Source organism: Ascaphus truei, chromosome 21 (assembly GCF_040206685.1).
Source record: "Ascaphus truei isolate aAscTru1 chromosome 21, aAscTru1.hap1, whole genome shotgun sequence".
Lineage (NCBI taxonomy): Eukaryota > Metazoa > Chordata > Amphibia > Anura > Ascaphidae > Ascaphus > Ascaphus truei.
The window spans coordinates 639,573-653,428 of record NC_134503.1 but is presented as its reverse complement, the minus strand read 5'-3'; the positions used below and the strand labels follow the sequence as shown (position 1 = coordinate 653,428).

Genomic DNA, 13,856 nt, shown 5'->3' with positions numbered 1-13,856 from the left:
TGTGTGTGTGTGTGTGTGTGTGTGTGTGTGTGTGTGTGTGTGTGTGTGTGTGTGTGTGTGTGTGTGTGTGTGCGTGTGTGCGCGCGCCATGAGACATTGGTGCGCGCCGTCTGGCTTTGATACTGGTTTTATATTAGTTATCGTGGGAAGTTTCAGCTTTTCCAATGCTGTGTGCGGGGCGGAGACGTTCAGCAATCTGTATCTTTAATAATAATAGCATGTTCTTGTATAGCGCGGCTAGTTTTACGTAGCGCTTTACAGAGACATTTTGCAGGCACAGTCCCTGCCCCGTGGAGCTTACAATCTATGTTTATGGTGCCTGAGGCACAGGGAGATAAAGTGACTGCCCAAGGTCACAAGGAGCCGACACCGGAAAATGAACCAGGCTCCCGTGATTCAAACTCAGTGCCAGAAGTCAGTGTCTTTACTCACTGAGCCGCTCCTTCTCTCTTTCTGTCCCTCCCCTCTATCTCTTTCTCTCCCCTCTCTCTCTTTCTCTCCCCTCTCTCTCTTTCTCTCCCCTCTCTCTCTCTCCCCTCTCTCTATCTCTTCTCTCTCTCCAGCTTTGTGAATATAACTGCACAATACTTCTGCTTTGCAGAAACACTACAGAAACATAGTATTACTCAGTACTCCCTGGTTAGCGTCACACTGAGTACTGGGTGTGTGTGCGCGCTGAACATTAAAGCTTGGTGGGTGTGTGCCGCGGGAGGGTGTGTGCTGCAGGAGGGTGTGTGCTGCGGGTGTGCCGTGGGAGGGGGTGTACTGCGCGTGTGCCGTGGGAGGGGGTGTACTGCGCGTGTGCCGTGGGAGGGGGTGTACTGCGCGTGTGCCGTGGGAGGGGGTGTACTGTGCGTGTGCCGTGGGAGGGGGTGTGCTGCGGGTGTGCCGTGGGAGGGGGTGTGCTGCGGGTGTGCCGTGGGAGGGTGTGCCGTGGGAGGGGGTATGCTGCGGGTGTGCCGTGGGAGGGGGTGTGCTGTGGTCTGTGCCGTGGGAGTGGGTATGCTGCGGGTGTGCCGTGGGAGGGGGTATGCTGCGGGTGTGCCGTGGGAGGGGGTGTGCTGCGGGTGTGTGCCGTGGGAGGGGGTGTGCTGTGGTCTGTGCCGTGGGAGGGGGTGTGCTGCGGGTGTGTGCCGTGGGAGGGGGTGTGCTGTGGTCTGTGCCGTGGGAGGGGGTGTGCTGCGGCCTTTGCCGTGGGAGGGGGTGTGCTGCGGGTGTGTGCCGTGGGAGGGGGTGTGCTGCGGCCTTTGCCGTGGGAGGGGGTGTGCTGCGGTCTGTGCCGTGGGAGGGGGTGTGCTGCGGTCTGTGCCGTGGGAGGGGGTGTGCTGCGGTCTGTGCCGTGGGAGGTGTCCACTTTATTTTTGCAAGAAAATGATTGTTTTGTGCTGTTTTTTCATTTAAATGACGTGTTGTACATATTTTTCGTGGGTCTCTGTCGGGGGAGGGGTTAACGGGAAGGGGTTAACGGGAAGGGGTGACCTGATCTATGTATATACGGCAGAGTTTGGGGTAATGGCCTGCATGTCTGCCCGGTAACACCGCTAACCCCTCCTGACACGGCCTCTGTCAGTACGCATGTCCCGTTTTATTCTTCTTGTACTAGGAAATAGTTTGTTTAAATGTAAAATAAAGAGATTTATATTTATGATTATTCTCTTTTCTTTCATTACATGCGAGGTCTGCCTGTTACCGTACTGACACATTAATCTGACCGCTCGCCTCTCTCTCCTCCCCTATCTCTCTGCCTCTGTCTCTCCCGGCCTCCTTCTACCTCTCCCTCTCTGCCTCCCCCGGCCCCTGCCTCCCCCCGGCCTCTGTCTCTCTGCCTCCCTCGGCCCCTGCCTCCCCCCGGCCTCTGTCTCTCTGCCTCCCCCGGCCCCTGCCTCCCCCTGGCCTGTCTCTCTGCCTCCCCCGGCCCCTGCCTCCCCCCGGCCTCTGTCTCTCTGCCTCCCCCCGGCCCCTGCCTCCCCCCGGCCTCTCCTCTAACCATGGAATAATCACAGTACAGGTTTCCTATCTGTCCCAGGGCTGCTTTCTGTGTTACTCCATATGAACGATCTGCAGGATTTAGATGCAGGGTAACAGATTTCTATAGGTGCAATTCTGCACCCGCTCAATAAATTCAGCGAGACAATCCTACCGGCATCAAAGGGATAGTTTGCACGTTAACGCAGAACTGCTATCTTCTTGCTGATTTCAGACCCCCCCAGACTTGGACGCCATTACACTAGCCCTGCATTCCTGACATGCGCATCCTGAGCTCTGCGCCTTGTGAAAGGACTCGCTGGCGCCGCGGTCTGTCTCGCTGGCGCCGCGGTCTGTCTCGCTGGCGCCGCGGTCTGTCTCGCTGGCGCCGCGGTCTGTCTCGCTGGCGCCGCGGTCTGTCTCGCTGGCGCCGCGGTCTGTCTCGCTGGCGCCGCGGTCTGTCTCGCTGGCGCCGCGGTCTGTCTCGCTGGCGCCGCGGTGTCTCGCTGGCGCCGCGGTCTGTCTCGCTGGCGCCGCGGTGTCTCGCTGGCGCCGCGGTCTGTCTCGCTGGTGCCGCGGTGTCTCGCTGGCGCCGCGGTCTGTCTCGCTGGCGCCGCGGTCTGTCTCGCTGGCGCCGCGGTGTCTCGCTGGCGCCGTGGTCTGTCTCGCTGGCGCCGCGGTGTCTCGCTGGTGCCGCGGTCTGTCTCGCTGGCCGGGCGCGCCTGTCTCGCTGGCGCCGCGGTCTGTCTCGCTGGCGCCGCGGTCTGTCTCGCTGGTGCCGCGGTCTGTCTCGCTGGCGCCGCGGTGTCTCGCTGGCGCCGCGGTGTCTCGCTGGCGCCGCGGTCTGTCTCGCTGGCGCCGCGGTGTCTCGCTGGTGCCGCGGTCTGTCTCGCTGGTGCCGCGGTGTCTCGCTGGCGCCGCGGTCTGTCTCGCTGGCGCCGCGCTCATTTTGTAAGGTTACAGTTGGATTTGGAGAAAACCCGTCTGGTAATCGTGTTGCATCTAGAAATGACCCTTTGTCACCGGTCTTGCATGTGACACTCGGGACCGTGTCACAGGCCCCTGCACATGACAGGGACCCAGCAGTGTCACCGCCAAGGTAGCAAACCTGTTCTGCACTCACTAATAACCTCTCGGGCACTTAAAGGTTGGCGCTTTTTAACCACGCAGCTGCCAGAGGTGCAGCATTGCTCCGCAATACTCCCGCGCACGAGGCAGTGAAGAGCTGAACCGCGTTCCACCCAAATTCAAACGTGTCTCCTTCTCTTTTAGGATCGTTTCCAAACACAAAGGATCCTGAGGCTTTTCTGCGGGTGATCTGTGCTCGGCGTCCCCACCTGCATTCGCTCTGGACATTACCTGGCGCTCCTTGTAACAACGCGTTTCGCGGCCCCCGCTCCTTTTGTGCCGCGGATAAACCCCGTTATAAGAACACCTCCCCACCCCTCCCTTAAAGTCGTCCCTTCTCGCATATTCCCAAGCGCCGCGTGACGTAGGAGAACGGCCGTGACACGAGATGTTAATACTAAGCTCGCTCGCACTCCCTCCCCACACGGGAAGAAACCTTATTTGTATAATTCTCCGGCCCGAGTTTCCCCGGCTGTTGAATCCTATCCATGCTGCCATTGGACAATGGTCTCCTACCCAACGCTCCCAGTATTACTGACGGGTGTCTTGTCATCAGCCCCTGCGCCAGCATCACCCGCCTCGCCAGCGCGGGTTCAGTTCCACCCCCCACGCATTTCACTTGCTCACTGGTTCCTCACCTGTCAGTGTTTTATGCCCCACGCATTTCACTTGCTCACTGGTTCCTCACCTGTCAGTGTTTTATGCCCCACGCATTTCACTTGCTCACTGGTTCCTCACCTGTCAGTGTTTTATGCCCCACGCATTTCACTTGCTCACTGGTTCCTCACCTGTCAGTGTTTTATGCCCCACGCATTTCACTTGCTCACTGGTTCCTCACCTGTCAGTGTTTTATGCCCCACGCATTTCACTTGCTCAATGGTTCCTCACCTGTCAGTGTTTTATGCCCCACGCATTTCACTTGCTCACTGGTTCCTCACCTGTCAGTGTTTTATGCCCCACGCATTTCACTTGCTCACTGGTTCCTCACCTGTCAGTGTTTTATGCCCCACGCATTTCACTTGCTCACTGGTTCCTCACCTGATATTATTTATAGCAGAAGATTTTAAAGCTTTGGATATAATAGATTGGTCTGAATGTCTCCACCCCCTGCGCCTCTCCTTTCCAGCACAGAATGGGGTTTGGCTCCAGATAACGGGGTGCGCGCATTTTCCCGCCTGCACAATGTTTTCACGACGCTCATAGTGCATTAAAATAATATTAATAAACAACAAAGTGAGGTAAGTATTAAGCGTACATTAAAACAAATTTAAACAGGCATGTCAAGGGTTAATGTTACCCATGCACCAATCAGGACGCCAGTGGAGATGTCAGTGTAAGCACACACAGCTCTCCCTGTCACGGTCACTCGATCCCAAAGTAGGGCCTGGACGGTCCCAGGCCGGTAATATGCAGTTCAGCCAGCTCGTGATACAGACGAGTAGTGTCCGCGGGTTAAACGGTCTCTGCAGCAGCGGGACACACGCTGTTCAGCGCTCCGGGCCGGCGCTTCCGGGTTCGTGACGTCACTCAGGAGCGACAGCGCGTCGCGATCTTTCCAAGCACGGAGTGAGCCCGCAAGGAAGGGGTACAGAGTCCAGAGTTCACAGAGGGATTCGTCCTTTATTCCAACGCCTTTCGAAACCACAGGGGTCTCTTCATCAGGGATGTTAATCAGGGAGAGCTGTGTGTGCTTACACTGACATCTCCACTGGCGTCCTGATTGGTGCATGGGTAACATTAACCCTTGACATGCCTGTTTAAATTTGTTTAATGTACGCTTAATACTTACCTCACTTTGTTGTTTATTAATATTATTTTTAATGCACTATGAGCGTCGTGCGCCGTGTTTTTTGTATTTTCTGTCTAATTAGGGGGTACCTGAGCCATCCCCGGTGCCACAGCTGCAGACGCTCCAATATCTATTTGAATTTACAAGGTCACATTTTATATATTTATCACATATCATCACTACACATTTGCATTGTTTGTGGTTGCGCACTTATTTTTCACTTTCCGCAATGTTTTCACGCCTGCGCAATGTTTTCACGCTCACGTGCAACCTGCAAAAATAAAATCCAATTCTCTCTAACCCTTCTGGAAGAGAAGGGGTTAATGAATTATCTGTACAATGTAAATATTGCAGTTTTACATTTGGGGGGGGGGGGGTCCTGAATGGTGTTATATTTAGCTCCGGATACCGGTTCATTTGTGTTAACCCCCCCCCCCCCCCGTGAGCCAACACCAGTTAGGGCGACGCCCGCTGCGCCAAAACAAAGTATACATCCCCGCAAAGCGCTTAAACCCACCACAAGGGTCGCGCCACAGTTGAAGAGTTTTCCAAATTTGTTTTCTGGTTGCGACGGCCGCGTCACGTGACCCAGCCGTCCAGTCAAAGAACAGCCTCGTCTCCCCTGCAGCGGCTTGTGCACGTCGCTCTGCGGCATCACAAATGTGACATCACAGATGCGCGAGCGCATTGCCGTTCCTCTGCATAATCGCAGCCTTACTTCGCGGGAGCTGTGGCGTCCGTGACACTAAAGATGGCGGCACACAGCTCTGAACGATCCCCCGGTTTCAATTCTGAAATGAGTCCCGACCGCTGCTTTACAGAGAATTGGAGGCGCGCTGAAGTGTGATCATCAGTGATGGGAAATTACTAACTAGTTATGCGTCGGCTACTAACTAGTGTGACGTTAACATCTTACTAGTTGTTTGAGCAATGGGAGTTAGTGGGTAACTAGCTGTGTGAGTGATGGGAGTTAGTGGGTAACTAGCTGTGTGAGTGATGGGAGTTAGTGGGTAACTAGCTGTATGAGTGATGGGAGTTAGTGGGTAACTAGCTGTATGAGTGATGGGAGTTAGTGGGTAACTAGCTGTGTGAGTGATGGGAGTTAGTGGGTAACTAGCTGTATGAGTGATGGGAGTTAGTGGGTAACTAGCTGTGTGAGTGATGGGAGTTAGTGGGTAACTAGCTGTGTGAGTGATGGGAGTTAGTGGGTAACTAGCTGTGTGAGTGATGGGAGTTAGTGGGTAACTAGCTGTGTGTGATGGGAGTTAGTGGGTAACTAGCTGTGTGAGTGACGGGAGTTAGTGGGTAACTAGCTGTGTGAGTGACGGGAGTTAGTGGGTAACTAGCTGTGTGAGTGACGGGAGTTAGTGGGTAACTAGCTGTGTGAGTGATGGGAGTTAGTGGGTAACTAGCTGTGTGAGTGATGGGAGTTAGTGGGTAACTAGCTGTGTGAGTGACGGGAGTTAGTGGGTAACTAGCTGTGTGAGTGATGGGAGTTAGTGGGTAACTAGCTGTGTGAGTCGGTCAGAGTCTGCACATTGTAACTACAAATATGTTTGTACACACATACACAGGCGTGTGTGCCTCTGGTATCCTGAGCAGGGGTGCGGCTGTATAACACTGTGTACACACATACACAGGCGTGTGTGCCTCTGGTATCCTGAGCAGGGGTGCGGCTGTATAACACTGTGTACACACATACACAGGCGTGTGTGCCTCTGGTATCCTGAGCAGGGGTGCGGCTGTATAACACTGTGTACACACATACACAGGCGTGTGTGCCTCTGGTATCCTGAGCAGGGGTGCGGCTGTATAACACTGTGTACACACATACACAGGCGTGTGTGCCTCTGGTATCCTGAGCAGGGGTGCGGCTGTATAACACTGTGTACACACATACACAGGCGTGTGTGCCTCTGGTATCCTGAGCAGGGGTGCGGCTGTATAACACTGTACACAAGCTGCCTCAGTCTCTGTATTAGAGGATAGATGAGGTTTCGGGGGGTCACTGGGGTCTTGTAGAGCGCCCCATGTTTAGGAATCTCCGGAACAGGTTGGCCCGAAAATACAGGTCACGCCAAATCTCTCTGTAAACCTCTGCCATCCCGTCCTCTACCTGGCAACTGCCTGTCCCCGCGGGGTGGGCGGTGAAAGCCGGACCCTCGGGCACGGTCCTCTGGGTGCTGGGAGCTGGGGGCTGTGCCGGGCGGATCGGGCTCTGCGGTGGGGTGAAGAAGACCTCGGCTGTGGAGGAGGTCTCACTGGTGTCCGGGTGCTGGCCCACCAGAGAAGGAGAATCCCCACCTGAGGAGGTGTCCCCAAATGACAGACACACAGGGCTCCCCTCTCCCTCCCACCGCCCCTCTGTATCTCGCACCCATCCTGTGGTCGGCCTGTCCTCTGCCCCCCACTCCCCGCCGTCTCCCACCTCTTCTCCACTTGGGGCTCCTGAGTCTTCCCCAGGTGACTGGCTGACACTGCTCATTGATGGCTGGGTAGATGTGACGGAGCCGTCGGACTCCTGACCCCACACAGGGCTCTGAGACCACCCCCCAGATGATAGTTCCTCCTCAGGGTCTGGGCTGCTGTTCCTGTGCGGGAGCTGACGGGGGGACTCCGATTCTGGGGTGCAGGGGAGAGACTCACGAAGCAGCAGATCACCTCCGATGAGTGTGGGGAGTCCTGAGGCCAACATGGCTTGTATCAGGAGGTTGTCCGGCTCATTCGAGGGCTGCTGCGAACTGAGAGGTGACCGGCTGGGAGTGGGGGGTCCTTGGGAGGATTGGGGTCTTTCTTCTGGTGCCTTTGGGGGAAGGGGAGGAGGAGCTGGGGGCAGAAGAGAGAAAAGTGAAAGGGTAAAACCTCAGGGCATGAGAGAATTATAGTCCCTACCTGCAGATCATCACTCTATTTGTACCATGCTGAGACCTGCAGAGCATCACTTAACCCCTCTCCTGCCAGACACCTGCAGAGCATCACTTAACCCCTCCCCTGCCAGAACCCCACAGAGCATCACTTAACCTCTCCCCTGCCAGAACCCCGCAGATCATCACGTAACCCCTCCCCTGCCAGGGCCCTGCAGAGCGTCACTTAAACCCCTCCCCTGCCAGGGCCCTGCAGAGCATCACTTAACCCCTCCCCTGCCAGGGCCCTGCAGAGCGTCACTTAACCCCTCCCCAGCCAGAGCCCTGCGGTGTCAATTAAACTCTCCCCTGCCAGAGCCACGCAGAGCATCACTTAACCGCTCCCCTGCCAGAGCCCTGCAGAGCGTTGCCCCTTGCTTGCTGTGTTCTCCTGGCCTCACCTGCCTCTTTACCCCCCGGTCTCTGCAGCGCGTCTGCCAGCTGGAACGGTTCTGTGTGGGCATCCTGGCACTGCCCCTCCTCTAGCAGCAGGGACAGCAGGGTCTCGGAGGTGCACGGCCCGGCCTGTGTGCGCCCCTCTTTTACCAGCATCCCCCACAGAGAGCCCCCGTCTGCCCTTCGATCTGCAGGTATGGGTGGGGGGGAGGCCGAGCTTCTCACCAAACTGCCCAGCAGAGAAGAACCTAAAGGGGTAGAAGGGGCAAGAGGGCAAGGAAGGGGGGGGTGTGGAAATGAATCTGGGAGCAAGGTAGGGGGTGCGGGAAGAGAGAGGGCGATAAAGGATTGGTGAGGGAGAGAGGACGCAGGGTGGCAGGGGAGCCTGGCAAAGGAGTGTGGCGCCCTTCTGGAGGTTGCAGCTGTGCCATCTGTTGGGGCAAAGGAACGGACAATTACCAATAGTTCAGAAGCCCCTTGTGGTGACCCCAAAACTGGGAGAAACGTCAGCAATTCTGTCCATGAAATGTGACAATAATTATTATCATTTGTAATCGGAGTGCGGTTACTGCGCGGTTATTCTGCGGTTACTGCGCGGTTATTCTGCGGTTACTGCGCGGTTATTCTGCGGTTACTGCGCGGTTCATGCGCGGTTACTCTGCGGTTAATTAGCTGTTACTGCGCGGTTATTCTGCGGTTACTGCGCGGTTATTCTGCGGTTACTGCGCGGTTATTCTGCGGTTACTGCGCGGTTATTCTGCGGTTACTGCACGGTTCATGCGCGGTTACTCTGCGGTTAATGAGCTGTTACTGCATGGTTAATGCGTGGTTACTGTGCGGTTTCTGCACGGTTACTCTGTGGTTACTGCGCGGTTACTCTGCGGTTAATGAGCTGTTACTGCATGGTTAATGCGTGGTTACTGTGCGGTTTCTGCACGGTTACTGCACGGTTCATGCGCGGTTACTCTGCGGTTAATGAGCTGTTACTGCATGGTTAATGCGTGGTTACTGTGCGGTTTCTGCACGGTTACTCTGTGGTTACTGCGCGGTTACTCTGCGGTTAATGCACGGTTAATGCGCTGTTACTGCATGGTTAATGCGCGGTTACTCTGCGGTTACTCTGTGGTTACTGCGCGGTTACTCTCAGAAATAGGGCACACGTTTATATATACACGCTCATGGCACACGCATGTTTATATTCACATTTGTCACACACGTGTTTATATATTGATGCAACGTCGCATCACATTGATATTTATATTATACATGTCACACATGTGACAAGTCTGACGTACGTGTCACATGCATGTTTATATCATAGGCCGTGACCTTGACACGTTTCTCACACGCTACTTCTACTCCCGTGACACGACTGTACATGAATGTGTTCTGACGTATCTATTTATTAATGCGTGTGACTGTGTGCGTGTTCCACAGTATAAAGACACGTGGTGAGAGATAGCTGCGTGTTAACACGGGATAACATGGGATTACACTGGATAACACGGGATTACACAGGATAACACAGGATTACATGGGATAACACGTGATAACACGGGATTACACAGAATAACACGGGATAACACGGGATTACACGGGATAACACGGGATGGGTGTTGAAGTGCAACATGTTTCTGTGGAAATATGTATATACAATGTCTGCAAGCAGTGAAAACGTTACATGTGTCAGCCTGTGTTTGGGGGTAACCCTGCACCCCAGAAGTGGCTGCACACCCTACCGTTGCTGTCCTCCCTTAGTAAGGAGCGGAGCAGTGGGACCCTTGCAGACGCCTCAGAGGTATGGTTACCAGGATCCATCCTATACCATATCCTACCAAACCAAGCCCCCCACCTCTGCCCTGTCCTCCATCTTCAGCAGGGGGCGACATCACAGGGTGGCAGTGACTTTGTGACATGGTGCAGTGTCCGGCTGCTGTATAAAGTCCCAGATCATCCTGCAGACCGCACCCCAACATGCAAGGGACCCGCGCCCCAACATGCAAGGGACCCGCACCCCAACATGCAAGGGACCCGCGCCCCAACATGCAAGGGACCCGCGCCCCAACATGCAAGGGATCCGCGCCCCAACATGCAAGGGACCCGCGCCCCAACAGGCAAGGGACCCGCGCCCCAACATGCAAGGGACCCGCACCCCAACATGCAAGGGACCTGCGCCCCAACATGCAAGGGACCCGCGCCCCAACAGGCAAGGGACCCGCGCCCCAACATGCAAGGGACCCGCGCCCCAACATGCAAGGGACCCAGTGATTCAGTAACTCGGGAAGCGGATACATTGTAACCTGTGTTAACAGCTCATTGTAGTGAATCTGGGACAGACAGAGACCCATGTGAGCTAATTGATATAATTAATTCACTGACATGTTACATCAGCACTAATTATCCCCATACTACACCTGGGCTGCATCCTGATTGGTGGAATGCTCGATACCTATTGGCTGAAAGGGACCAGATGACCCACAGGTGAGTTTGGTGCTGGGAATAAAATGCGGTGCGGTGCGGGGCGGGTTTCTCAGGTCCCTGTAACTAGGGGGACCAGGTGTGCCGGTTTTTTTAGCCCCAGTCCCGGTTCTTTAGCCCCTGTCCCGGTTAGTCCCGGTTCTTTAGCCCCTGTCCACATTAGTCCCGGTTCTTTAGCCCCTGTCCACATTAGTCCCGGTTCTTTAGCCTCTGTCCCGGTTAGTCCCGGTTCTTTAGCCTCTGTCCCGGTTTGTCCCGATTCTTTAGCCTCTGTCCCGATTAGTCCCGGTTCTTTAGCCTCTGTCCCGGTTTGTCCTGGTTCTTTAGCCCCTGTCCCGATTAGTCCCGGTTCTTTAGCCCCTGTCCCAGTTCTTTAGCCCCTGTCCCGGTTAGTCCCGGTTCTTTAGCCCCTGTCCACATTAGTCCCGGTTCTTTAGCCTCTGTCCCGGTTAGTCCCGGTTCTTTAGCCTCTGTCCCGGTTTGTCCCGGTTCTTTAGCCCCTGTCCCGATTCTTTAGCCTCTGTCCCGATTAGTCCCGGTTCTTTAGCCTCTGTCCCGGTTTGTCCCGGTTCTTTAGCCCCTGTCCCGGTTCTTTAGCCCCTGTCCCGGCATCCTGTAAAATGTTCTGTTTTTTTTGTGGCTGTTCCGCTTTTGACCATCAGAGCGGGGGGGCAGCAGAGAGCAGACAATGCAGAGAGGAGAGCAGGGGCCGGGTCTGAGCTGCGCAGTCCCAGCAGTGAGACCCGGAAGTGTCAGTGAGAACTTCCGGTGTCTGCTGCCAGGGCTAAAGATGGCTTCCCCCACCTATGCAGGTATGGTCCAGAATGGGGGACACAGACACACACAAGGGGGGGGGGAGACACACAGAGAGAGAGAGACACACAGGCACAGCATGGGGGGGAGGGGAAGAGGGGCACAGCATGGGAGGGGGGAGAGAGAGAGACGGGGAGAGAGAGAGACGGGGAGAGAGAGAGACGGGGAGAGAGAGAGACGGGGAGAGAGAGAGAGATACCGGTATTACCTCTCTGGGCGTGTATGTGTATACCGGTATTACCTCTCTGGGCGTGTATGTGTATACCGGTATTACCTCTCTGGGCGTGTACGTGTATACCGGTATTACCTCTCTGGGCGTGTACGTGTATACCGGTATTACCTCTCTGGGCGTGTATGTGTATACCGGTATTACCTCTCTGGGCGTGTATGTGTATACCGGTATTACCTCTCTGGGCGTGTATGTGTATACCGGTATTACCTCTCTGGGCGTGTACGTGTATACCGGTATTACCTCTCTGGGCGTGTACGTGTATACCGGTATCACCTCTCTGGACGTGTATACCGGGATTACCTCTCTGGGCGTGTACGGGTATACCGGTATTACCTCTCTGGGCGTGTACGTGTATACCGGTATTACCTCTCTGGGCGTGTACGTGTATACCGGTATCACCTCTCTGGGCGTGTATGTGCATACCGGTATTACCTCTCTGGGCGTGTATGTGTATACCGGTATTACCTCTCTGGGTGTGTATGTGTATACCGGTATTACCTCTCTGGGTGTGTACGTGTATACCGGTATTACCTCTCTGGGCGTGTACGTGTATACCGGTATTACCTCTCTGGGCGTGTACGTGTATACCGGTATTACCTCTCTGGGCGTGTACGTGTATACCGGTATTACCTCTCTGGGCGTGTATGTGTATACCGGTATTACCTCTCTGGGCGTGTATGTGTATACCGGTATTACCTCTCTGGGCGTGTATGTGTATACCGGTATTACCTCTCTGGGCGTGTACGTGTATACCGGTATTACCTCTCTGGGCGTGTACGGGTATACCGGTATTACCTCTCTGGGCGTGTACGGGTATACCGGTATACCTCTCTGGGCGTGTACGTGTATACCGGTATTACCTCTCTGGGCGTGTACGGGTATACCGGTATTACCTCTCTGGGCGTGTACGTGTATACCGGTATTACCTCTCTGGGCGTGTACGTGTATACCGGTATTACCTCTCTGGGCGTGTACGTGTATACCGGTATTACCTCTCTGGGCGTGTACGTGTATACCGGTATTACCTCTCTGGGCGTGTACGGGTATACCGGTATTACCTCTCTGGGCGTGTACGGGTATACCGGTATTACCTCTCTGGGCGTGTACGGGTATACCGGTATTACCTCTCTGGGCGTGTACGTGTATACCGGTATTACCTCTCTGGGCGTGTACGTGTATACCGGTATTACCTCTCTGGGCGTGTACGTGTATACCGGTATTACCTCTCTGGGCGTGTACGGGTATACCGGTATTACCTCTCTGGGCGTGTCCGGGTATACCGGTATTACCTCTCTGGGCGTGTACGGGTATACCGGTATTACCTCTCTGGGCGTGTACGGGTATACCGGTATTACCTCTCTGGGCGTGTACGGGTATACCGGTATTACCTCTCTGGGCGTGTACGGGTATACCGGTATTACCTCTCTGGGCGTGTATGTGTATACCGGTATTACCTCACTGAGCGTGTATGTGTATACCGGTATTACCTCTCTGGGCGTGTACGGGTATACCGGTATTACCTCTCTGGGCAGTGTGACCTGGCTCGGTTGCCCAGAGCGGGGAGAGAGCGGGGCTGTTGCTAGGGGGTGGGGCAGCTCCCTCCATCCTGATCAGCTGCCTCTGGGTAATGCAGCCAATCAGGAGGTGGTGTCAGGAGCCTGGGGGTGGGGCCAGGTGCCTGGGGCCAAGGAGAGGAGGAAACAGCATGGAGCGGTGAGGTGCGTGGCTCGAGCATGTCGCATCTTTCACCATTGTGTCCAGGATTTTTGGAGAAGACGCCTGGCAACCCTTCACATACTGAGGGTATATAGCATGGTCACAGTATATCACGTACTGAGGGTATATAGCATGGTCACAGTATATCACGTACCGAGGGTATATAGCATGGTCCCAGTATATCACGTACCGAGGGTATATAGCATGGTCACAGTATATCACGTACCGAGTGTATATAGCATGGTCACAGTATATCACGTACCGAGGGTATATAGCATGGTCACAGTATATCACGTACCGAGGGTATATAGCATGGTCCCAGTATATCACGTACCGAGGGTATATAGCAGGGTCCCAGTATATCACGTACCGAGGGTATATAGCAGGGTCCCAGTATATCACGTACCGAGGGTATATAGCAGGGTCCCAGTATATC

The 13,856-nt window shown here is 55.0% G+C and overlaps 1 protein-coding gene across 1 annotated transcript; it reads right to left on the bottom strand.

Moving 5' to 3' along the window:
* Positions 1-6,887: 6,887 nt before the first annotated feature.
* Positions 6,888-10,323, bottom strand: LOC142472419 (uncharacterized). Its single transcript, XM_075579511.1, has 2 exons — positions 8,187-10,323; positions 6,888-7,708 (listed from the first exon to the last, which is right to left on the bottom strand). Exons 1-2 carry the CDS (start codon positions 8,335-8,337, stop codon positions 6,888-6,890), a joined length of 972 nt encoding a protein of 323 aa, XP_075435626.1. The 5' UTR covers positions 8,338-10,323.
* Positions 10,324-13,856: the final 3,533 nt, after the last annotated feature.

Coding starts and splice junctions, on each gene's coding strand:
- LOC142472419 (XM_075579511.1), bottom strand. CDS start 8,337: ATGCTGGTAAAAGAGGGGCGCACACAGGCCGGGCCGTGCACCTCCGAG. Junction 7,709..8,186: donor ACCGGGGGGTAAAGAGGCAG/GTGAGGCCAGGA, acceptor TTCTGCCCCCAG/CTCCTCCTCCCCTTCCCCCA.